Source organism: Miniopterus natalensis, chromosome 3 (genome assembly GCF_054644295.1).
Source record: "Miniopterus natalensis isolate mMinNat1 chromosome 3, mMinNat1.hap1, whole genome shotgun sequence".
NCBI classification, from domain to species: domain Eukaryota; kingdom Metazoa; phylum Chordata; class Mammalia; order Chiroptera; family Miniopteridae; genus Miniopterus; species Miniopterus natalensis.
Window position 1 is genome coordinate 60,454,576 of NC_142083.1, and position 25,518 is coordinate 60,480,093.

General features: G+C 35.6%; 1 protein-coding gene across 1 annotated transcript in view; it reads left to right on the forward strand.

Moving 5' to 3' along the window:
* Nucleotides 1–4,857: 4,857 nt before the first annotated feature.
* The window catches only part of WDR36 (WD repeat domain 36), a 32,860-nt gene continuing 12,199 nt past the window's right edge, over nucleotides 4,858–25,518 (forward strand). The window contains exons 1-15 of the mRNA XM_016224932.2: nucleotides 4,858–5,034; nucleotides 7,249–7,276; nucleotides 8,934–9,034; nucleotides 9,930–10,047; nucleotides 11,740–11,872; nucleotides 14,031–14,085; nucleotides 15,664–15,796; nucleotides 16,055–16,230; nucleotides 16,557–16,677; nucleotides 17,144–17,209; nucleotides 18,613–18,699; nucleotides 19,778–19,923; nucleotides 23,110–23,224; nucleotides 23,725–23,890; nucleotides 24,148–24,256. Of these exons, the coding sequence (XP_016080418.1) occupies nucleotides 4,873–5,034; nucleotides 7,249–7,276; nucleotides 8,934–9,034; nucleotides 9,930–10,047; nucleotides 11,740–11,872; nucleotides 14,031–14,085; nucleotides 15,664–15,796; nucleotides 16,055–16,230; nucleotides 16,557–16,677; nucleotides 17,144–17,209; nucleotides 18,613–18,699; nucleotides 19,778–19,923; nucleotides 23,110–23,224; nucleotides 23,725–23,890; nucleotides 24,148–24,256 (1,716 nt within the window). The 5' untranslated portion in view covers nucleotides 4,858–4,872. The remainder of the gene's footprint in view (nucleotides 5,035–7,248; nucleotides 7,277–8,933; nucleotides 9,035–9,929; nucleotides 10,048–11,739; nucleotides 11,873–14,030; nucleotides 14,086–15,663; nucleotides 15,797–16,054; nucleotides 16,231–16,556; nucleotides 16,678–17,143; nucleotides 17,210–18,612; nucleotides 18,700–19,777; nucleotides 19,924–23,109; nucleotides 23,225–23,724; nucleotides 23,891–24,147; nucleotides 24,257–25,518) is intronic.

The following is a 25,518-nucleotide window of genomic DNA, read 5'->3' on the forward strand; positions in this document are numbered from 1 at the left end:
TTTGAGGCCCTGATAACATGTACTGGCAGCTCACTTTCAGTGATCTTATCCATTTCCAGTATCAAACAGCATTGCTGTGCCAGCAATTCCTTTAAAGGTCAATAGGTCTCTGCCCAGCCGGGCGTGGCTCAGCGGTTGAGCATCGACCTAGGATCCAGGCAATCGGGGTTCGATTCCTGGTTAGGGCACATGCCCGGGTTATGGACTGCAGCCGATCAATGACTCTCTCATCATTGATGTTTCTATCTCTCTTTCCCTCTCCCTTCCTCTCTCTGAAATCAATAAAGATATATATATAAAGATATATATATAGATATATATATCTTTATATATATATAAAGAAATATATATATCTTTATATATTTTTTTATATATATATAAAGGTCAATAGGTCTCAAAGTCGCTGTGGACCACTGACATCAGAATCACCTGGGGAGCCTGTTTAAGTGCAGATTCCTGTTTGTCTCACCCTTTCCTTCTGAATCAGAATATTGGTTTGTAGGGTCTCGGTGAGTCCAGACTACCACCAGGGACAACAATTTAGTCAGACAGTGTACCATATATTCAGTGATTTAGAATTCCAAATTGACACTTAAACGTAGTTAAACATATGGTCTTTGAAAGTATATAACAGACAAGGAAAAGAACTACAAGAACCCAGTAGTCCTTCTAAAGTTCTACTTTTGGAGAGGCCTTTGATGGTCAGGGTATTGCTTCTGAGGAAACCATTTTTGCAACTATGCATACTGATTCTGTACCAATGAGATAAGCATGGGAAACTATGCTCTCATGACTCAATTTCTAACAATTCTCCAGGTTGGTGGACACCTCTAACCATAACATCTTCATTTTGTGTTTATTGTGTACCTAAAATGTGCTCAAGTTGTGTTGACAATAAAACATGTCAACACTTTCCCTATAGATAATTCTATTATAAAGATCTAATGCAAGGTAATTTGCAGATTAATTTTTCCATTCATTCTTCCCCCTTTTTTTTTCTTTTTTGCTACTCTCAGTCCCTTAGCGCCAGGAAGATGTGGTAATGAATGGAGAAGAAAGCATTTGCATCAATGTAGCATAGGATGTTCTTTTTAAATGAGGATGAAAGAAAGGTAGTAACCTCACTGTCACTGAGCCTACATGGGTATAGTCTAATACCAGATATTCTATTCAGGGACAAGACTATGTAGCATACTTAGGAAAAACTGTTACACAAAGGGCAATGTCCTTTGGGAGCTGCATTTTACAGATCATTGTAAGGCCTACAGTGGCACTCAAGTCAGAAAAATCCTTAAAAGAACAGCAAAAGATCATCATCTGATGTCATTAGTCTACATGTCCTATTATCCATGCCCATTAAAATGGAGTTCAGCTTTGAGTTCCCAGTATAATTGAAACTTCAGCTTTGAGTTCCCAATATAATTGAAAAAGGAAGTAAAAGGATCTTTTAAACTAATAGAATTTCTCCAGCCAGACTATTGGAGAGAATACTGTTACATGGATGCCCAGAGTGATAGCAAACCTATACATACTCTTTCCAGGGAGCTGGCTCTTCTTTCAGGCTAAGTGCTAGCATAGGTACTATTGGAGAACTGTTTCATCTGCTGTCATTTAATCAGGCAAAGTTTGTTCTGAGTTTTGAGAGAGGCATCCACTATCCATTTCCACGGTAAACCTTAATAAATGCAGCAACGTTGATAATTCTCAGGACTGACTTCGTGGGTAGTGTAGTGTTATCAAAGTAGGTGATTAGAGAAACAGCTGGTCCAGGTCTGGTCATAGGCAAAACTGTGAAGCAGATTAATTTAAATTACTCATTACTTTGAAAGCAGAGAGTAGTGTTTGATACATGAAAAATGATTTACATGAAAAGAGTTGGAATAAATGGTGTGCTGGTAAAGAAGTTTCTCCATGCAGTATTTAAGTGACATTTCTCAAGGAAGCTGGCTAATACGAGCATTTCCTATAGCCTTCAAACTCCAGATCAGAATTCACATAACAACATTTTAGTGATATGTACTTCCTGATCTGTGGAAAAGGTAGATCTGATTTATTCAGCCAACCTCTTCTTTCTACCCTAGTTAACAATATCTTGGTACAATGTGTGTTCTAGTGGCACTACCGAGCCAGTGACAGACACGCTCTTACACACCTTCCACCACTAGGGTAAAAATGTGACAGCCAGAATGAACAACACCCCAAGGTGGAAAGAGTCTTGGATTGAGAATAAAGAGAACTGGCATGTGATACCTCCTCTTCCACTACCAAATTGCACAGTTATAGTCTATAGTAGTTCACACATCTATGAATTAAAGGGATGGACAAGAAAGATTTTGAAAATTCCTTGTGTTTCTGACATGCTTCTGTCAACACAATCAAATGAAGTGTATACAGTTAAGACGAATTCAGGAGTGGCTTAATAGGGTGGGCCTGGCTCAGAACCTTCAATGAGGTTGCAGCCAATATGTTAGCACAGCTTCAGTCATGTGAAGGCCTGACTGGGGCTGGAAGATCTGCTTTCAAGGCACTTTACTGGCATGTCTAGCAATTCAGTGCTGATGGTTGGCAGAAGGCCCTCAGATCCTTGGCATGTGAAACATTCCATAAGATGGCTTAGTATCTTCCCAACAGGCCAGTCGACTTCAAGGAGCAAATAACCCAAGAAGGAGCAAGTAAACATGTTAAATGTCTTGCCCATCTGGTGTGGCTCTGTGGTTGAGTGTCAACCCATTCACCAAAAGGTCACTGGTTTGACTCCTGGTCAGGGCACATGTGTGGCTTGTGGGCTTGATCCCCAGTGGGGGCATGCAGGAGGCAGCTTATCAATGTTGATGTTCTCTCTCACCAATATTTCTCTCTCTCTCTCTCCATCTATCTTCCTCTCTTTAAAATCAATAAAAATATATATTTTTAAATGTTCAATGTCTTTTATGACATAGCCTGGTTATACATGCTAACCCTATTTAGTATGAAAGGGGACTACACAAGGACATGAATACCAGGAGGTAAGAATCATGGAGAGCCATCTCAAAGGCTGGTGATCACAATACATGAAGTCAGTGACAAAAAGGAAATGGTCTTTATTATATAAACTACTCATAAACAGTCATACTTAACCTTTTTTTGAAAGTTAGAAATGACAACATAACAGAGCTATATATTTAATTTACCTGAATATTGTGATGCCCCAATGCATTGAATCAAATTGAAAATGATCATTTGTTAATAATCTACTATATCAACTTTTTCTTTAAATCTAACTTGGTACTATCATCCTTGGGGACATCTCTAAATAAGGAGAATCATAGCTAGTTCCTTTTCTCCCACCACACATTCACACAGCTTGCTGGCAGCTGAATAGCAAGTAACTCAGGGAGGCAACTGAGTTAACTCTGGCCAACTGTTAAAATTGGAAAATTCACAATCAGCACATAACATCCTCTCTTTAAAGGATCCCAGCACAGCAGCTAACATGTATATCTACTGCTACTAGATTTTCCATGATAGTTCTAATTTTTAAACTTTTGTCTCACTGTCCAGATGTAGGTCATAAAAACCATAAATCTGATAGACAGGCCTACATCCAAATTGCTACACTACCTTTAATTAATTGACAAGTTAGCTAATCTCCAGGAACCTCGTGTTCTTCATCTAATGTGAATCTATACCCATCATGTGGCCCAAGGTTAGGTCTTGAAAATGTGACAGCTGCTCTTCAGTGACCGCCCTTCTCCTTTTCTAAACCTTGTGTTAGTCTGACCTGGGACACTAAATAATCTTGGAACTTTGGACAAATCACTTAACCCCAATGAATCAATTTTTGTCATGTGCTAAACAGCAATATGATTTTTGCCCTAAACCCTTCTCAGCCTTACATTGAGGATTATATTAAGAAAATAAGTATCAAAGGCTTTGTGAACTGTAAAGTCCACAACTGGTTGGGAAACTTCAATTTTCTCCCTAAACTGCCAATAGATGCAGAAGTCTTTGCTTCTGATTGTTAAAACAATGTATGCATTACATACAATTTAGAAAATTCTTAAAAAATGTTTATCTAGTAATTAAAATTGTTTGCGAATATATTCTGTAACAGAGAGGTAAACAATCATTCGTTGATATTTCAATCTTTTTCACTGTAAACACACTCAGTAAAAAGCAAGCGAAAAATCTTTTTATTATGAAAAATTTCAATTTTATTGGAAACATCAAGATAGTATTACATATTCTCACATACCTATTCCCTAGGTTCGAAAATTATGAATCTGTTTTATCCAAACCCTAATTCGTCCCTAATTATTTGACAGCAAATACGGCTATATCATTTTGTCCGTAAATATGTCGATATGTGTCTCCAAATGATAAGGACCTTTAAAAACAGGGTAACAATGCTGCTATTACATAAATAGAATTTCTTATCATCATCAAATATCCAGCCAACGTTCAAATTTTTCTTGATAGCCTCATGGTTTTATGTTTTTATATCCACATGTTTAAGCTGATTCCTTTTAGTTTTAAGACTTTGATCTCTCCTTCGCCCTCCTGGACCTCAGTGCTCTCGGAGTCGCCCTCCTTCCTGCCCCAAGGTCCGGCTGAAACGAGGGACTGATGAGCCGCATCAGAGGCCGGGAGCACCGCTAACCAGCTGGAGGCTATGACCCGCGGAACCGAAGTCGCGCCTTCCCTGGGGGCGCGGGAGGGAGCTCTTTTTCCATTGCACGGAGGACAGTCTTCACTGACGCCATTGGCAGCGGGCACCGGAAGCGCGTGTGAGTCTGAGGTCCCGGCAAAGGCTTGATCCCACGGGACGCCTTCAAGACCTGGTGCTCCGTTTCCCTGCGACTGGAGCCCGGAGCCGGCCTGCCCTCCGCCGCCATGGAGCGGGACGCGGGAGGCCGCACGGCCAGCGCGCTGTTCGCGGGGTTCCGGGCCCTGGGGCTTTTCAGCAACGACATTCCACACGTGGTGCGGTTCAGTGCGCTGAAGCGCCGGTTCTATGTGACGACCTGCGTGGGTAAAAGCTTCCACACCTACGACGTGAGTGACTTCTTGAGTGACTTCTTCCTTCCCCGCTTCCCGGGAATCACCCTCCGGGGCCCCCAGTCCTGCCCCGCTTCCCCCTCCTCGCCGCCCCAGGGCTGCTCTTTCGGCCCTTCCTTCCGTAACCCTTTCCAGCCCCCTTTCGCCGTCACATCGCCTCCACGTGCTGATTTAGACCTTGCAGTCCACTTGGGGCGAGTTTCGGAGGCAGTCTGGTCAGGGGAAAGTACTAGGGAACAGTTCAGTTCTCTGGTTATATATTTGTACAGTGAGTAATTATTGAAGTTCCCTTGAAGAAGTAAATGTGATTGAGACAAGTCCCTAGACCCCGCACTCTTGAATGAGAAAGTATTGCAAAGCATTTTATTGTGCATTTGGTGACACAAGCTGGGTTAGAGATTCACACTAACATATATTGAGAGCGTTGGAGAGGGTGAGATTAATTATGATTTGGGGAACTGCCCATATTTGGTAGCAAACTAATGTCCCCATACTTCCCAAGTCATCTATATTCTACCAATATTGAGCGTCTGGCACAGCGCCACTCTCAGCCTTGGCAGCGGTTTCATCTCAAGGTACATAGGATTATTTCGTAGAACCCTTATGTAAACTAGGGAACTAAATCTCAGAAAAATTAAGTTATTTGCCCAAGGCTTTCCAGCTTGTTAGGGATAGGTTTTTCTCGTTTAATATCTCATATCTCATCAATCATTGAAATAGCCTTTGTTGCTGTTTACTTGTTTCTTTTATCTTCTCCAAATGAATGTACACCCTGTGAAAGCAGGAATCTTTTTTTTTTTTTTTTTTAATTAAATTTATTGGGGTGACATTGGTCAATAGGGTCATATAGGTTTCGAGTGTACATTATTACTATGATACATGATCTGTATATCTCATTGTGTGCCCACCACTCACAGTCAAATCATCTTCCATCATCATATATTTGGCTCCCTTTACCCTCTACCTCCCTCTCCCCCTTCCCTCTGGTAACCACCATATACTCGCGTCTGTCTGTGTTTCTCAGTCTCAGTTTTATATCTCACATATGAGTGAAATCATGTGGTTCTTAGCTTTTGTTTTGATGAGGAAGATGGTAATGGCAAGTGTTACTTAAGCACTTTTTCTGGAAACTGTGCTATAAAGTTGTATTTCTTGACGGACTGTGAAAATCAAATGTGTTATTAGCAAGAAGAACTGGTTGTTGGTAGCCTGTTGAATTAGTGGAATAGGAAAGTGAGAGTCATGTCCAAGGTGGAGGTGGTGGTGATAGTAATCAACATTTATTGAGCAGTTACTATATGACTGGCTCCATTCTAACTGTTTTACACAAATTTTACTCATTGAATACTCATAATAATTTCATAAAGTGGGTATCAATATTCAGCCTTATTTTATGAAGACTTTGAGGCACAGGGAGATTGAGTAACTTTCTCAAGGTTAACACAGCTGGATCAGTAGCCATAGATTGGGGTAAGCAAACTACAGCATACAAGCAGTCCCACTCATGATTTGTTTTTGTAGGACATTTTATTTTTTCCCCATGTATGTTTATGTTTATTCTACTATGCAAGTAAATTTGCATAGTAGTAGGATACAGTGTAATGGAATTTTGGCATGGGATGGAGACACGCATCTACTCTAACTTAAGAAACATAGGATATTTAATTAATCTCTAAAGGCCCTTTCAGACTTAGCACTCTTGTATCTCTAGGGTTTGATTTACCAGTTATACTACCCTGAGCCCTATGCTTCTGAGATAGGCAGTTTACACATTTTTAAATGTTTGGAGGGGGCAGGAATCAAAAGAATAGTATTTCATGGCATGTGAAAATTATAAGAAAATCAAATTTCTGTAGTCATAAATTTAGTTTATTGGAATACAGCCACACACATTTGTTTATTTATTATAAATGACTGCTCTCTTGGTACATTAGTGGTTGAATAGTCACAACAAAGACCACATAACTCTCAAAGCTCTAAAATATTTACCATGTGGCCCATAACAGAAAACGTTCACCTACCCTTTCCTTCATCACTCCTAATGAAATAGTTGAAACTGTAAGTTTCCTAATAATGAAAATAAATATCTTTTTTAGGAAGGAGAGCATAGCAAATTTATGTATGAGGTTATATCTTGATCTTCAGGAGTTAGATTATTATAATTGTTTTTGTTAATGAGAATTTAATCATTTTTTTTCTTTTTTTAAACAGGTTCAGAAACTTAGTCTGGTTGCAGTAAGTAAGTGTAGAATTTATCCTGAATTTATACATGTTTTGTATCTTTTTAAAATTTTGACATAATTTAAGACTTATAGAACATACAAGGATTCCAACATGTATTTCTGATAAACTTACATAGCAAAAGAAAAAAGTCAGGAGCATGTGTTACATTTAGTTGTCATGTCTCGTTTGTCTTCTTTAAGGTGGAATAGTTTTAGATTTTTTTTGTGCTTCACAACATTAACATTTTTGAAGACTGTGTAGGCTAGTTCTTTTTTATAACTTCCTTTAATTTGATTTTTTAAAAGTTTTCTGTCAAGATTAGGTTCAGTTTATGCACTATGTCAAGAATAACAAAGAAACGATGCTGAATTCTCAGTGAATCCTATTAGGAGGCACATGCTATTTGTTGGTTAGCCCTTTTCCTGGCAGTAATAACTTTGATCACTTTGTTAAGGTGATGTTTGGCAGGAGGCTCTATTTTAAAGTTTTGCCCTTTGTAATTAATATGTATTTTGTGGTAAGACACATTGAGACTATGTGAATATCCTATTACTCTTCAAAGTGTCATCCACTGCTTTTATCATTTAGTGATGATTCTTGCCTGAATCAGTAGTTAGTATTGTGATTACCAAATAGTGATTTTCCTATTTCACTATTTTCCTATTTTCCTATTTCATCATTACGTTTACTGTAAGGAAGACTTTTTCTTTATCCCACATTTAGATATTTTTCCAATGGACGGTGTATTTATTTTTTTGTAAACAGTTTAATAAAGTAAAGGGTTTGCCAAGGCTGAGAGATTCTAGTTTTACTATCAAATATGATCTTTGTAAGAGAAACAGGAGAACTGTAAGGAATCCAGTTGGTATATCTGATAAACTTACAATTTTTTTTAAAAGATTATAGGAGGCAGAAGGACAATGTAACCTAAGTTGAACACAGAAGTGAATAATAAACCTATAAAAATAGCATTTTGTAAATGAAATCCCAGTGCGGAATATGCACCCTGAAAAATGCTTAATCCTCTATCTTCTAATCCTCTAGCCCCCAAAACAGGAAAAGAAAAACAGGCCAGTGTGATCATGACAATTAGAGAGGACTTAAGAAATCATATCATACAAGAAATGGCTAGAGTTGATACGCATATTTACCTTGGAAAAGACAGTGGAAGCCATATTGTTCATTTTAAGGGTTAGCATGTAGAATATCATATGGAATATTTTTGAGGATTCTTCAAAGTGTAGAGTTATACAGGGCTCTAAATTTTTATTTACTTTAAAAATTTTACTGGAGTTATTAGTGAACTTGATATTCCTGAAAACATTCACATGCAGGCTGAATGTCCATTTGCTAGAGTTTTATGTATTAAGTGAGCATTTTTTCCAAATAACCTCAAAAAGTGTCTTTTCACTTCTTTAGAATTATGTATGTCTGCAAATACAAGATATTAATTCTCTTAGAGAGGGTTAGAGTGATTTCATAATTTCAGTCTGGTAGTTATTATTAGATGTCTAAAATAACTATTAAAGTCAAAATTTTATACTCTGATTCTCACCTTTCATACACACACATTTTTAAATTATAATTATGAAAAATGTTATACATATACTTGACGTTTTATCTGCTTCAAGATCGTAACAATTCTTTATTATTTCCTATTTCTTTTTTCCTAGGTAACTCTCTTCCACAGGACATCTGCTGTATGGCAGCTGATGGGAGGCTAGTCTTTGCTGCTTATGGGAATGTTTTCTCTGCATTTGCCCGTAATAAAGAGGTTTGTATCACCGAACTATTTTGTTTGTCTTTTTCAATCAGTAGTTGATTGTCATGATAGTGGAGGGAACTTGAATGTTGCCATTCTTCATCTGGGATGTTCTGGGACTTCACATTTGCACCACTGCTTTATGGGATGGCTAGATAGCCATGTGATAGAATTATCATACTCTTCAAGGTTCGAATGGACTGACGTTTGTTCCCAGAGTCCTCCATCTCATCACTACTTGTAGTAGAATGGCAACTTACCTGTGGAGTTCATTAATGGGAGATGTTTGGGTTTTTAGAGAGTTAGGAAAAATGTTGTTTTTTGCAAAGTATTGCAGTTTGTAGTTTTCCCTAGGAGATATATGTGCAAAGGGAAAAGGAGAAGAAATAGTGTTACTGGAGCCTGGTGAGAAACGAAACCATGGAGAAAGAGCTGTAGTTAGTGAGGAACACAGTACTTCTTCCCTAAAACAAAGGTTTCGGGAAGAAGCACCCTAGGTCTCTCTCCTTCCCTCATCTCATCTGGAAGCCAGCTTTTGATGGAGTCTGTAGAGGTTAGTCGTTTAGCACATACCACTTTTCTAGGATGCATGGAGTTTTGCTGGTTGGATTGAGTGAGGAACCCAGCTGTGTGCGTGCCTCCTCTCTGAGCTCTGAGGCTGAGCTTCTGAGGTCTTATTTCTGTTTCTAATCTATATTTCCTTCTTGTTGAACTGGCTGGGGAGCAGGTGAAAATGCCTGATTCCTTGCTATTTAATCGAACCTTGGATAGTCAAAAGGTGGACTATGTTTCTTAACATGAACATCTTCAGGATTAGCATGGTTTTTTGTTTGTTTGTTTTTGGTTAATATGAATAATATTACATAATGAATTAGTAATGAAATTCTTTTGAACTTTCACATTGTAGGTAGTACATACCTATAAGGGTCATAAGGCAGAAATCCATCTTTTGCAACCCTTTGGAGATCACATTATCTCTGTTGATACTGACAGCATTCTTATTATTTGGCACATATATTCAGAAGGTAAGAATTAACCAATTTATTGTTTTATCTTGGGATAGTATGTTTATAGTGAAAATTTAAAAATCTATACCAGAGGTTTTACATACAAGCAGTAAAAAAATTTTAAGAAAGAATCTTTAACATATATAGGGAGAAACATTCTAAGTAAAAATGGATAAGCAATTGTGGTCAGCTAGTTGAGCTATTTATAACCCGTTGAATGTGTTTATCTATAAGCTAATACTTTTTCCATTGCAGTTCTCCAAGTGTAGTGACATGTTATATTCTCTGTGGACTGAGTTTTGGTATATGTTTATACCTCTTAATCCTTGGTTTATATTTTCAACTTTTAGTAAAGGAGATTATAACAGAGACTTGAATATCCTGTAGTCCAGAGGAAAATGGACATCCTTTTTGTAAGGATGAGTCAGTGTCCTTTAACAGTGATATCCTTATACAGCAGCACTGAGCTATGTTTACAGGACTGTATTATCTTCAAAGATTAGGAATTTACCCCCAGAATATCCCCAGCTTTCCTCATTAAAACTCTGTGGGTCTCAGCTTCTAAGTTTTTTAATCTGCTTACATTTTTATCTTATATTACCTCTTGATCAACTCATTGTTTGATTCAGTAAGTTTGCTTTTAGTAGAAATCCTAGCGATGGCCCTCCTGGGAATTACTCCATGTTATTCAAATTAGTCACTCTTTGTTTTGTCTTTGCTCAGGTAGAGGGAACAGAACTCTAAAAGTGGTGCCTGTGCAGATGGATATTAAAAGGCCTTTTATGATGTTTGAGAATCTGATTCTTATGGAGTCTAACTGGCTTTCTATAGATGCTGATGTCCAGCTTTTTGTTACTGTTACAGCAGCACATTGAACCAGTATCTTCAGGGAGCTGTCTGTAATGATTTTAAGTAAAATTCTTAATTAAAAATAAAGGCGAGGATCTTTAAAAATAGTATTTAAAGTAAACTGTGTAATTTTTACCTGTATCTATGCTTCTTAAACTGGGATACACATGCCCCTGGGAGTGTGCAACAGTGTGCCAGATAATATGTGAAACTAAAGATTAAGTGAAGAGTACCTTCTTGGAAACTCAAATTTATTGGAAAATTTAGTGAAAAATTATTTTCATCATGGATGAACCATGTGTGAAGTAGAAAACAAAATTCATACATAGGAATTTTAAACATATAAAAAATATCAAAAAATGTTAGAAGTTCTTCTGTGGAAATGTGTGAGAAGCATGTTTTTAGTTTCACCAAGGTTTGTCTCTGTCTCTTATTTTTTACATCTTTGAGTAGCCCACCAAGCTCTGTAGGTATTTGACCTGTCACTCCCTGGAAGAGTTCAGAGCAGGCAATTTACGTGGAACATTCACTATTGATTATAAAAATATTAAGGCTGATTCCTAGTGTCACTTTTTTTAAGTTTTTATTTTGCATTTCTATAAACCAATTTGGCAGCAAGTGAAATTTTTAATAATATTGACATTAGAACTCTTAGAAACAGTTTGACAGTCTAAGTTACATTTATAAGTTACCCCCATCACGTTTGTTTAATTTCTTATGAAATGTTTATAGGTTAGTATATGTTTTTGATTTATATTAGCATATAGGTCTTTGATATGGTAGACTTATATAGGTATATGAAAAATATTTTGAACTAGTTTATAAAAAAGTAATTGCATGTTATAACTTTTACTTTTGCAGAAGAATACCTGCAATTGACTTTTGATAAATCAGTATTTAAAATTTCTGCAATTTTGCATCCAAGTACCTACTTGAATAAAATACTTCTTGGCAGTGAACAAGGAAGCCTACAGTTGTGGAATGTGAAATCCAAGTGAGCACTTTATTTAGAACATAATATGGGTGGCTCCTATCTTACCTACTGCTCTCTAATGCATAATTAAGTCTCTCAATTCTCTCTGCCTTTATATGTTTACTTGGAGGGCTTTGAATAATTATACATGTTTTTGGAATTGTTACTCATGGCATCACTTGTGAAAGCTGGCATGCAGTCATGGCACATGGTAGGCAGCTTCATATATGCCCATTCAAAAGTATATACTAATGGCCCTAGTCATTGTAAAAAACAACAGCCATGTAACTGTAGAAGAAGGCTCTAATAAAATAACGTAAGTTCAGAAGATAATTAATTACAAGATTGTCACTGGGCAGCTTCTTGTTTTAATAAACTAAGAAAGTAAAAGAAGGCAAAGCAAATCAGTATTAATTTAGTGGTAGCATTTAAGAATGGTTTCAGGGTAAAAGTACTCATCATTAACTGCAAGCATGATAGACATCTACTATAATATTATTGGTATAGTTGGAGGGCTAGATAATTGATTTTGAATACCTCTACCTGTTACTTGAACATTTATCCAGAGGAAAAAAGTGGCAATTCAGGCTTCTTTATATAGCATTTAAAAAAAGCAAACAAAAATATATGGCCATCAAGCTCTGGACGAATAGCTCAGTTGGTTAGAGCATCGTTCCAATACGCCAGGGTTGCACATTTGATCCCTGGTCAGGTTGCATACAAGAATCAACCAATGAATGCATAAATAAGTGGAACAACAAATCAGTCTCTCTTTCCCTCCCTCTTTCTCTCCCCCTCTTGCTCTCTCTTCTTTCTTTCTCCCCTTCCTTCCTCTCTCTAAAATCAATAAGTAAAATATAACTATATATATAGATGTATATATAGATATATATGACCATCTAAATTGTCCTTTCCAAAGTCCTTAAATATTCAAAAGAGAAAATAAGATTATCAGAGGTTTAACATTTATCCTAATTTTTAGTTTTATTTATTTATTTATTTTATATTTATTGTTGAAAGTATTACAAATGTCCCCTTTTTTCCCCCATTGATCCCTTTCACAGTGTACCCCTCCCCCCAGGCCTTAACCCCACTGTTGTCTGTGTCCATGGGTTATGGATATGTGCACATAAGTTCTTATGTTAATCTCTCCCCACCCACCCCTGCCTTCCCTCTGAGATTTGTCAGTTTGTTCCTTGTTTTTTTGTCTCTGGATCTATTTTGTTCATCAGTTTATTTTGTTCATTAGATTCCACATGTGAGTAAGATCATGTAACACTTGTCTTTCTCTGACTGGCTTATTTCGCTTAGCATAATACTCTCCAGGTCCCACCATGTTGTCTCATAGGATAAGGAACCCTTTTTTACAGCTGTATAATATTCCAAGGTGTAAATGGCCTAGTTTTTAGTTTTAAATCAGTGTTTCCATTCAGTTTAACAAATGTCATTGACTGTGTTAGGCTCAGGGATGACTGAAATACAGTATTGTCTCTGCCCCTATGGTTATCTCTTTAGGCTGTTCATATAATGTTTATACTCTATTGTACGTTAAGAATCCATAATCGTTGGGTGAACTAATCTGTACCCGCTTACAGAATTTAATACATGATTTAGTACTTTATTGATTATCATTATAACAATTTCAGATACGTGTTTGCTCCATGGACTGACTTACTCATGGCTTGATTCCAAAATTTAGAGCAGCAGCATCATTGTCCTGTAACAGTTATACAATATATGAGTAGTATTATGATCCCTTTTGATATGTTTCTAGAAACATTGCAGTGAAAAATGAGATCTGCCTATATTCTAAGATTGTTTTCTATTGTAGACTCTAATATGAAGTAGTTTTTACTCATGTATTTCTCTATTTTTATAAAGAGTTGGAATAGTGTAGTAGTTATTAGCAGCTTGGGATATGAAATTGATCTCTCTGGGCTCTATCAATTATTAGTCATGTGACCTTAGCTTAATTATTTCACATATTTAAGTTTCTTGGTTTCTTTATCTGGAAAGTGATATAAGTCAGCCTCATGGGATTGTTTTGAGTATTAAATAAGTTAATATGTATATTTAGAATAGTGTGGGGCAGAGTATCACGTTGTTATTTAAATTTTTAATGTCCAGTTGATTTTGTTTTTCTCCAAAAAATAGCTTTCGACTGTTTTTTTTCTTGTAGTAAACTTCTATATACATTTCCAGGATGGAAAGTTGGAGTGACAGCTCTTCAGCAGGTTAGTATTTTCTTAAGTCAAAGAAGAAACAAAGTTAGTATTAGTATCTTTCAGTTTCAGGGGTCAATTATATTTTTAGACTTAAAGACAAAATAATATATAGACTAGTTTATCTTTAAAAATATTATGCTAACAATATTATTTTGGAAATGTAATTGAAAACAAATAATAAAAATTTTTTGCCTATAAAGTTTTGCCTATAAACTTTGTGAAAACCGTTTTGCCTAAAATTAGGTTCTTAACCAGTGATTGCTGTGGAACCATGTTTACCAATCATTCTGCAAGCATGTAGTCCAGTGCCTTGTACAGAGTGGAGATGAGTTGTTCAGTGAAACATTATAGGTCATTCAGACATTTGTCAGGATAGTGAGATTTGTAGCTTAAAATAATTGGGGCCCAAATCCTAATATTTCATTAACATTTCTGGGCTCTCCCAGAAATAACTGCTATTTGTTTTTATGAATACAGAACATGTCTGAATGAATGAAAGTATGTCTGCAGAGAATCTTTTATGTATATTTGATACAATAGGCAGCTAGTGTACCCTTGTCTTTCTAAATATTCATTGTTTATCCTGGCCAGGCATGGCTGAACGGTTGAGCGGCCACCTAGGATCCAGGCAATTGGGGTTCCATTCCCGGTCAGGGCACATGCCCGGGTTGTGGGATCGATCCCCAGTCAGGGGTGTACAGGAGGCAGCCAATCAATTACTCTCTCTCATCATTGATGTTTCTCTCTCTCTCTCCCTCCCCCCTCCCTCTCTCTCCTCTCTCAGAAATCAATAAAGATATATTATAAATAAATAAATAAATAAATAAATAAATAAATAAATAAATAAATATTCATTGTTTATATCCACCCAGTTTATATGCATTTCGTCGTTCTTTCTCATTATTACCAACCTTGTTCTGTTTTTGCCTACTCAGAAGACCCCAAAGGTATCAGATGATTAAGGTCCCTTGAGGGCAAGGGATATACTTGTTTTAGTATCCACAGCTTCTACACAGGGGCTTATGCATAGTAGCCATATGATGGTAAATCAATAAAATGTTTAGCCTGATTCCATTCTATAATGGTCTTGGGCATTGATCTTCTGTGCTAGAGAAACTTGTTACAGAGCCTGTAGGAAAGACCCATAGGCTGTTATAGCTGGAACAGACTAAGTGTAAAACTTCTTTGCCTTTTAACATATTTTACAAGTTTCTCCTTGAGTAAACAACTCTTCACTTCCTTTGTAGTTAACTTTTTATGTTGCCATAAATATGGCAAGCCTTTATATTTTCTAAGAGTTGTCTATTTTTTTTGTTTCCATCCAGTCAGTGATCTGTAGTGATTTCACACCTGAGCTTTCTTTTCTGTTATAGCTGTTTTCTTACCAAGTCAGCCATGCTTTGGGGGAGGGGAGGTAATGGTGACTTCCAGATTTGAAAGTGGGAAGTAACTTGGAAAAAAATTATTATTAAATACTTCTGTGCTAAATAACAATTTCTTTTGATAACATGTAAGTAATGAAGTATGTAATCAGGATTATTAAAGCTCTTTGAAAATATTTAAAAAGTTGAATAATTTCATTTTCAGGCACCAGCTGTTGATGTTGTTGCTGTTGGTCTTATGTCGGGTCAGGTTATCATTCACAACATTAAGTTTGATGAAACATTAATGAAGTTTCGTCAAGACTGGGGACCTATTACTTCTATTTCATTTCGCACAGGTAACTTAGTTATTGATAAGACTTAAGAACACTTAAAGTGCATTACTTGAAGCTCGTAGAAATTTTCTTAATTGATGTTTTCTTGTAATTTAATAGAAATGAATGAAATACTGGAGTATATAGAGTCCAAGGAACATTGATAGATTCTTGGTGTATAGTCTTTTCTAACTTTGTTTATGGATTAAAAGGGTAGAAAGAAGAATTGACTGGTTGTTTTATGATGCATACTTTTGTTAATGTATTTTATTTCAATAACAGATGGTCATCCAATAATGGCAGCTGGAAGCCCATGTGGCCATATTGGACTCTGGGATCTTGAAGACAAAAAATTTATCAATCAAATGAGAAATGCACATTCTACAGCAATTGCCGGACTGACATTTCTCCACAGAGAGCCACTTCTTGTCACAAATGGTGCAGACAATGCTCTTAGGGTATTATGATTATTGTTGTCATCTTCCTGGCTCATCTGTCCTGCTCTTTAGGTTATTACAAGTTTGTTGTAATTCATCAGCCTGGAATTTAGAAGACGGAAGGAGTATGGAATAAACTACTGGTATAGATGAAACTAAAAACACAGCAGGTTACATTGATTGCAGTCAAGTGAGAAGCGATATAGTTTATCTCTCCCCCAGCCCCCACTCCAGGGTCAGCTGCCTGGCCAGCACTACCCAGTGCCAGTTGATTTATGTTGAAGAAGATTTGACTGCTTGCAGATCACTTACATTGTGGAAGAACCTTAACCTTTGTTTCTTGGCAGATATGGATATTTGATGGTCCCATGGGTGAAGGCCGGCTTTTGAGATTCAGAATGGGACATAGTGCTCCTCTTACCAAAATTAAATATTATGGACAAAATGGACAACAAATTCTTAGCGCAAGTAAGTTTCTGCTTCATGCTATTAGTTGAGTCCAGTAAGTATTGAGAACAGGGTGCTAATATTTATTAAGCTTGGTATTTGCACATTTTTAAATTTAAATATCACTTTGATTAGCTTGAAAATCTGGGTAAAATGGGGCAAAGAAGAATGAGGTAATTCTTTTTGAATAGTGTCATTCTGTGTAGTAATCCTGAGAGACAAAATAGTCAGATTCTGAAAATGTAGCCCTTGCCTCTTCTAATAATATGCTGAGAATTATTAGTGCCTCACTTTATTTTTTGTTCTAAGAAGTAGGATTCTGTGCATAATACTGTAATGAAGCATGTAGTTGTGATCTGGCTGTCTTTTAAAGTGTCCCAAACTGTAACCAGTCTTTTTGTAGAATCTAATTTTATGAGACCTGTGATTCAGATGGTCCATTGTTTTGATGAAGCTTGATTAGGTATTTTCTTATGTATGTCAACAGGTCAAGATGGAACTCTTCAGTCATTTTCCACAATACATGAAAAATTTAACAAGAGCTTGGGACATGGTAGGTCATTTGCAAGGTGGAAAAAAACCTGCTGATCACAAAGGAAACATTTCAAGATTCTGTGAGCTGACCAGAGAGATTTTATTGACACATTTTCTCTTTTCTTAGATGAAATAAAAAACCCTTGTGTGGAAGGCTAGTAGTAAGATTCCTAAGTTCAGTGTTGCTATAGAAGTGGTTGAGGTGCTGCTATTAGATTATCGAGAAGAGTTAGACATCTTGGGTAGTAAGAACATACAGCTTCCACCCAAAAGACATTGATGGTCTAATGAGCCATCTGTAAAGTGCAGAGTTTTAAAGATGAAAAGGAGCTTAGGGAATGCATGAAAATGTCCCATCTTTTTGTAAATAGGTTACATTTTGTTCTCTGTTCCTTCCCACGTCTTCCAGCATTTGAAAGATTTTGTTTACTAAACAAAAATGTTTTTCAGTTTTTTTCATAGTTACTCTACTTTTTAATCTAATATCCTGGCTGTTTGTGCACTTATATACTTCCAGATGAATTTCAGGATCATTTTAAAATCAGTATCCAAAATAATTCTTTAGAATTAAATTGAAGAAATTTGATATCTTTAAGAATCTTCACAATAGCAGTATAACATATCCTCATTCAGGTTGTCTTTTCATTTCCTTGGAGTTTTTTTGGTTTTCCTCCTCTTGGTCCTACATATTTATAATTACGCAGTCATATTTTACATATATTAATATAATTTCCTATTTTTTTTTTTTTTTTGGTAATATGAAAGTGATTTTTGTTGCAGTTAGAAATATAATGTAATACAAAAAAGTAAATATAACATATATATTATAATGATACTGAATATTGCTGCATTATAGGGACTCGCCGATTTTTTTTTTTGGTATTGGTTCTGTATGTGGTCCAGTGAAACATTACTTTTAATAATTTGGCTGTTTCTCTTTTTTTTGTTTTTTAAAATCTTTATTGATTTCAGAGAGAGGAAAGGAGAGGGAGAGAGAGAGACAGAAACACCAATGATGAAAGAGTCATTGATCGGCTGCCTAGCCCACAACCCGGGCATGTGCCCTGACCAGGAATCGAACCCTGATCGCCTGGATCCTAGGTCGATGCTCAACCGCTGAGCCACGCCTGGCCGGGCTTGGCTGTTTGTCTTGATTGACATGACTGTATCACCATTACTCCATCTGCAAAAAAAGATACTTTACCTTTTTTCAGTTATTTATGTTTTATAGTTTAAAACATGGCATAATTACTTAGGTTAAACTTCACAAGCAACTTAATGATAGTGGTAATAACATCTTTATTTTGCTTCTGACTTAAATGGGAATATCTTGAAATTTATAGTTATGTAACAGTGAATAACTTTTATGTACATTTCATTAAGAAGGATTCATAGCTATGTTCTCCTCTTCCCCAACCCCAGGATTAATAAATAAAAAAAGAGTCAAACGTAAAGGACTTCAGAATACCCTGTCTGTGAGACTTCCGCCTATCACAAAGTTTGCCGCTGGTAAGTAACTTCATACTGTGTTTTGAGAAGTTCTGCTTTATCATTTATTTCCTACTTTATATTTCTTTATTTCTTCCATTTTAATAGATGTTTTTGCAAATATTAATAAGTATCTGGAAAGTAATCCCAAGTGCGTCCTAATCTTATGTGAAGACTAAAAATTTGAACTTGTTATCTATTTCAGGCTTTGCTCGTCTCTGTAAGAGCTATTAATAAACAGTGATTGATATATCACTTTGTGGCCCTTTTTATTTTATCGTATGCCTGGTACAGTGAAAGTCACTAATGTAAAAAGGCAAGAACTGAGAACACAGAACTCTGACTAATAAAGATCTAAATACACTGAGGTCTTAGTATGTACTGTGTCATTTGAGCAGTGCTTCATTCAAAGAAGTAATTTGAAGAAAAATATATAGGTGATGGGATTGTTGAATGAAAACTCATAGAACTAACTGTATAGGCACCACTTTTACTTTATGGTTATAACAACCTGATGACTGATTTTTTTTAAACTTTAATTTTGGCCACCCTCCTTTCTGTTTTTTATCTTAGAACTGAATGATCTTTCTAGAACATCTGAATAATGTCACTCATCTTAAAAATCTTTCAGTGGCCCCTTACTACCTCTAGGGCGAATCTTATCTCCTTAACATGACTTTTAAGACTGCACTGTGTCCCAACTGCCTTGCCCTCTTCTCACCCCACTCAAGAAAATACTTGCCTTCCTTGCTGTACTTAAGTTTGTTCAGGTTATTCTTGGGCCTGTGTGTGCCCTTCTACCCCATCCCCCCAGTTAATTTTTACTTGTTTTACTGCTGTTTTCAGGGAGCTGTTTATTACCCTTCCCAAATTTCTAGCAAACTCTTCCTGAGTGCTCTTATAAGGCACTATCATACTTTACTATGATTTCTTCTAATCGGAATCTCTTGTTAGGTTGGAAGCTGATCACTGTTAGGAATTGCCTGTTTATAATTGTGTCTCTACTAACATGGAATATTAGATGCTTAATAAATAATAGGTGAATGAATGAGTGGGGGGAATGAAAAGCAATCAACTTATGATTTTAATTATGTTTTAGAGGAAGCTCGTGAAAGTGACTGGGATGGTATCATTGCTTGCCATCAGGGTAAGCTGTCTTGCTCAACCTGGAACTATCAAAGATCTACAATAGGTGCTTACTTTCTCAAGCCAAAAGAGCTGAAGAAAGATGACATAACTGCAACAGTAAGTGAGCTTGTTTATGAGGGCATTTTCCCCATAAAACTGTCCTATGGTAGTCTTGTTATACTCAACTTTTTCAATAATATTGGTTGAAAGAACAGAGTTTAACATTTTGAAATTAGTCCCTAATAGTGTTAAGTTTTCCAACTTGCAGAGAATTACTTTAGATTTAAGTTAAGCTTTGCTTAATCAGATATAGCATATTGGTTATTTAAATTTTCTGATTAGTATAGGATTATTCAGAACACCCTTTGAGGATGATTCCAGCATTTATTAATATATATATACTTTTTAACATATTTTATTGATTTTAGAGAGAGGGAAAGGGGGTGAAAGAGAGAAACATTGATGTGAGAGAAACAGATTGGTTGTCTCCCATATGTGCCCGGACCAGGGATCAAGTCAGCAACCCTTTGGTGCACAACGAAGCTCCATCCAACTGAGCCACACTGGCCAGGGCTATTAATATATTTCTTCACCTGAATTATGTTGAGTGTATAGTACTATATTCAGTGAATGTGAATCTGAAGCTTTCTTCCTTTCTTTTCTTTAGTTTCTTCCTTCTTTCTTTGATTTCTTTCACTATATGAGTAGGATTTAGCTAAATCTTTTAATGAGTTATAGATGGTTTTGGAAAAATCATTGCCTAACCCAAGGCCATGAAGATTTACTCCTGTGACTTCTTCTAAGGGTTTCATAGTTTTAGCTATTAGGTTTAGGTCTATAATCCTTTCTGCATTAATATTGATATCTAGTTGTTCAGCATCATTTGTTCAGAAGATTATTCTTTTCCCATTGAATGGTTTTGGTGCCCTTGCCCAAAATCATTTGACATAATGTGAGGGTTTATTTCTGGACTCTCAATTATCTTGTATTGTTCAATATGCCCATCTTTATGCCAGTACCAAACTGTCTTGATTATGGTTCCTTTTACCTAGTAAGTTTTAAATTTAGGAAGATTGAATCTTCCAAGTTTATTCTTCCCCCTGACCCCACACCCCCAAGATTGTTTTGGCTATCCTGGTCCCTTGCATTTCCATATGAGTTTTAGGATCAGCTTATCAGTATCTATAAAGGAGGCAGATAGGATTTGGAAAATACTTACTAAAAGTTTAACTCCACATTTGATCCTATTTTGTACAAATTTATTTGTAAGTATATATGCTCTATTATCCATAGTACAAAAATCCAGTCTTAAGATTTTATCCTGTTTTCTAAACCATAGAGATTCTATTTTAGGTGTCTTATGTTTACCTGCTCAGTTTTGAGTAGCTGTTGTAATAGTAGTGGTAATGATAATAAAAGCTAACAGGTTTTCCTGTGTTTACTTTGTTCTAGGGTCTCTGCCCAGCACATATTATTTTATATTATCCTCACAACAATCCTATGATATGGTCTATTGTTAGCCTCTTTTTGTAGACTATAAAACTTAGGCTTAATATAATGAGTAACATGCCTAAGGTCAGTAAAGTTAGTAAATGTAAGAGCTGGGATTTGAACCTAGGACTATTCAATTTAGAACCTGTGCTCTTAACTCACAGCCTATAATGATGACTCATAGAACATTGGGCATATGTATGTACTTAGTCATTTGTTTGGCAGACTCAGCTACCTGGAACAAAGCCAGTAACCAGTAAGTAATAAACAAAAGTATTTATCAGACAGCCCATATACTAAAGTGCAATTTGTTACTCAAAGGAAACCCTCTCAAGCTTACTCATTTTGTTTTGCTTATGCTCTCTTTTATAAGAGATTAGAGTGAACAAATAAGGAGATTACCAGAAGCAGACCCACTAACAACAATAAACCCTATTAAAATAAATACAAGTTCTCCCAGGTCAGTGTGGCTCAGTTGGTGGGGTATTATCCCTTGCTCCGGCAGGTTGCCAGTTTGATTCCTGGCCAGGGTGCATGCCTGGGTTGCGGGCTCTATCCCTGGTAGGGGATGTGCAGGAGGCAGTCTATCTGTGTTTCCCTCTCACATCGATGTTTTGCTCTACCTCTTCCTTCCTGTCTCAAAATCAGTTAAAAAAATAATAAAATAAATAAATAAATACAAATTATAAAAAGTATAGCAAGTACATCAGGAGCCTTTACTACTTGTAGATTATAGCCTAGTATCTCCATGAGTTCCTCATATTATAACTGTACAACGTAGTGTAAACAGTTACAAGTTTTTCAAAGTAAGATTATATCTGTGTTCTGTTTAGGAAGATAGAATGCTTTTTAAAGATTAGTCCACAATTTCCTCTCTCTCTATGTGTGTGTGTGTGTGTGTGTGTGTGTGTGTGTGTGTGTGTGTATATTTATTTTTTTTAAGGAATAAGGTTTCATTACCTAGAATATATATAAGTGGAACATACTTATGTGAATGCTATGTAAGTATGTCTTGACTTGGGTCATAGTGTATCTGAGTCAAGAGCTTTGAACAGTTATATAGCCTCTATTAAATATTTTATTTTCTATCTTAAAAGTTATCTATTTCTTTAGACATAAATTCAGCAGTATTTTGAATTTTTTCTTGGGTGAGTAACATGTGATTGACACACTGGCAATCAGGGATTTCTCTGTCCATGACCCAAATAGAACCAGTCTCATGTTTTTAACATGCAAAAAAAGACAGCTCATTAATACAGTATTGACACTTTAAGTATTAAAATATGAGTTTATTTTAGAGAAACTGCTTATAAACGAATGTTTTCTATGTAGTGTCTTATGTATTCCCTTCCTAATATGTCATAATTAAATTATTTTGAACTTTTTTATTGGACATTCTAATGCTATGTTTTCAGTTTAATATCAGCTGTAGAAGCAATTACAGAAGTAAGGTAAGATAAGGACAACTTAGGGAATGGACTGCTTTGACTTTAGCAGTGAACTGAGACCAGCTGATAACACAATTCTTCTGACTTTGTAAATTTCAACTGAGTTAACTTTGGTTATGTTTTATTATCTTGGATAATAATTTATTCATACTTCTTTGAGAAAGGAGATAGAATCAAGCAGATATTTCTTGTATACCCAAATATAATAATGTTTAAGAAAATTAATGAACTAATTCATTTGTCATGCCCTGCTTTTTATTTTTTTTAAAGTAATTAGTAGATAAAAAACACGTTGGAAACTATAAAATACAATTAAAATGTTAGTTATTTGCTGTGTCATTTGTGTTTAATTTTTTCCCCTAAGGCAGTGGATATAACTTCTTGTGGAAACTTTGCTGTGATTGGTCTCTCATCAGGAACTGTAGATGTATATAACATGCAGTCTGGTCTACATCGAGGAAGGTTTGGCGAGGATCAAGGTATTGAATTTTTTTTCTTTTTCTTATTAAAAAAATAATATAGGTAGATAGATACAAGGCTAATAACTGTCATTGGCATGTGTTAAACTCTTGAGTGCCAGCCATTTTGCTACAGTTGTAGATGGGTTATTGTCAACCCTATATGACAGATACTGCGATTACATTTATTATAACCACCATGTTGAAATACTCAAAGAAAATGGAGTCATGGGCGCTAGGGGAAAGTGGATATTATACAAATTAAAATTTTCATTTTCTTGTTTTAAGCAGAAAATCTTAACTGTTTTTTGAAACCTTTGTGTATTAATCTGATGGACTTTGTTTTTACTCAAATAATACAATAATCTCCCTACTCCCTAAAATTCATAGTAATATCAAAATTTTAGGGAGGGTAAATAGTGGAACTTAGATATTTAAATGAAGGAATCACTCTTTGTGTAGTATTCAGAGACACAAAGCTTATTCTTATTTCTCTTTTTCTTTTAACATATGCTTTAAAGCTCATAAAGGTTCTGTTAGAGGCGTTGCAGTGGATGGATTAAACCAATTGACAATTACGACTGGTAGTGAAGGATTACTCAAGTTCTGGAACTTTAAAAACAAAATTTTAATCCATTCTATGAGCCTCGATTCATCTCCAAATATAATGCTGCTACATAGAGACAGGTAAAGGTTTTCTTTTAATGATAATTAATTTTCTTCTTGTGTTTTTGGTAGAAGTTCTTAATTTAAAGTACATAATTTGCCAAGTGGGAAAAATCAGACTTTTAATATAAAAAACAACAACATTTTTGCTTAATTTCTCCAAAGGTATACTTGATTAAAAAAATTAAAATTACTGTGAGATTTTAGTTCAAGGATTTTGGGGGGAGGTTGTTTGTTTGTTTGTTTGTTTATTAAAACTGATTCATTTATCTTACTAGTGGCATTCTGGGACTTGCCTTGGATGACTTCTCCATTAGTGTTCTGGACATAGAAACTAGGAAGATTGTCAGAGAGTTTTCTGGACACCAAGGCCAAATAAATGATATGGTAAAACAAATCAGATGTTTAAACAAAACGACTCATTTCTACTTCTGTTAAGGTTAAAAATGTTCAAATAATTGAAACTGTTTTCCTTGAATAGCATTAAACTGCTCATCATATGAGGAAATACTCAAATAATTTGGAGACTAATTTTCAAAGAGATGTTTAAGGAAAATGTAGAATTAAAGAAGTTTAATATTTCTCAGGGAGTTAATGCCATTAGATCAAAATATATATCACAGAGTTTATCTTTTTCTCTTAGACTCTAAACAAGGCTAAAATATACTTTGAAGACTGAATGATCTATTGAAACATAAGTATATCATTTTTGACTTAATATTAAACTAGGCTGAAGGAACTTATTTCTGGTTTTCTACATGTATAACAAATTAATACTGTGAGACTCAGAATATCTGGTATATCTGGTTTATTCTAGTTTTGTTTTATTTCTAAAGTTCATATAGCTTAATTCCAAAAGTTTCATTAATAATGTGTTTTAGCTTACTATTATGTTCTTATAGTGGGATATATGAAATGATAAGAAGTACTTTGGTTTAAAAGTGTATGTAGAGGACCATATTAAGTTTATATTGTCATTTTGTATCAATTGCAGATGCCTTGATTTACTTGAAAAGAGAGAAAAAAATAAAATAAAATCCTAGCTACTGAGTGGCAGTCCCAACAGCTACTTTTACTTATTAGTTCTCACACCAAAAATCAGAATTTACAGTGTTTACCCATTTCCTTAAAAATAAGGGGAAAATGGTCAGGAAATTGTGTTGTTCTGCAGATTGGAGATTGGTAGAATTTGTTGTGACAGTATCTATAGAAATGAGGGTGGGAGTGGGGTAATTCTAATGAAATAGCATTTTTGAAAACATCTGTCAGTGCCAACCATCTTCCTATTTCTTTCCTTTTCACATTTTACTTTCGACTTGTGTGTCTGGAGTTTCTCTTACTCAGTAATAAATTACTCCTGTTAAATTAAATCTATGAGTGTTTATAACATTATTACCTATCAGAGTCATTTTTCCCACCCTTGAATGTCTTACACTATTCTGTTACTTGAGCTCTCTGTACCTTAAGTTTTGAGTTTCCACAATATTACTGCAGCCCGATGAACAAATTAGAGTTCACTTATCCCAATATCATGTGCTAATATGGGTAGTCACGATGTCTTTGGTGTGCTTAGACTCCTGGATGAACACAGCCTACTGCCATTTTAAACCTTCAGGTTTTTCCTTTGAGCATTCTTCCACATCCAACTT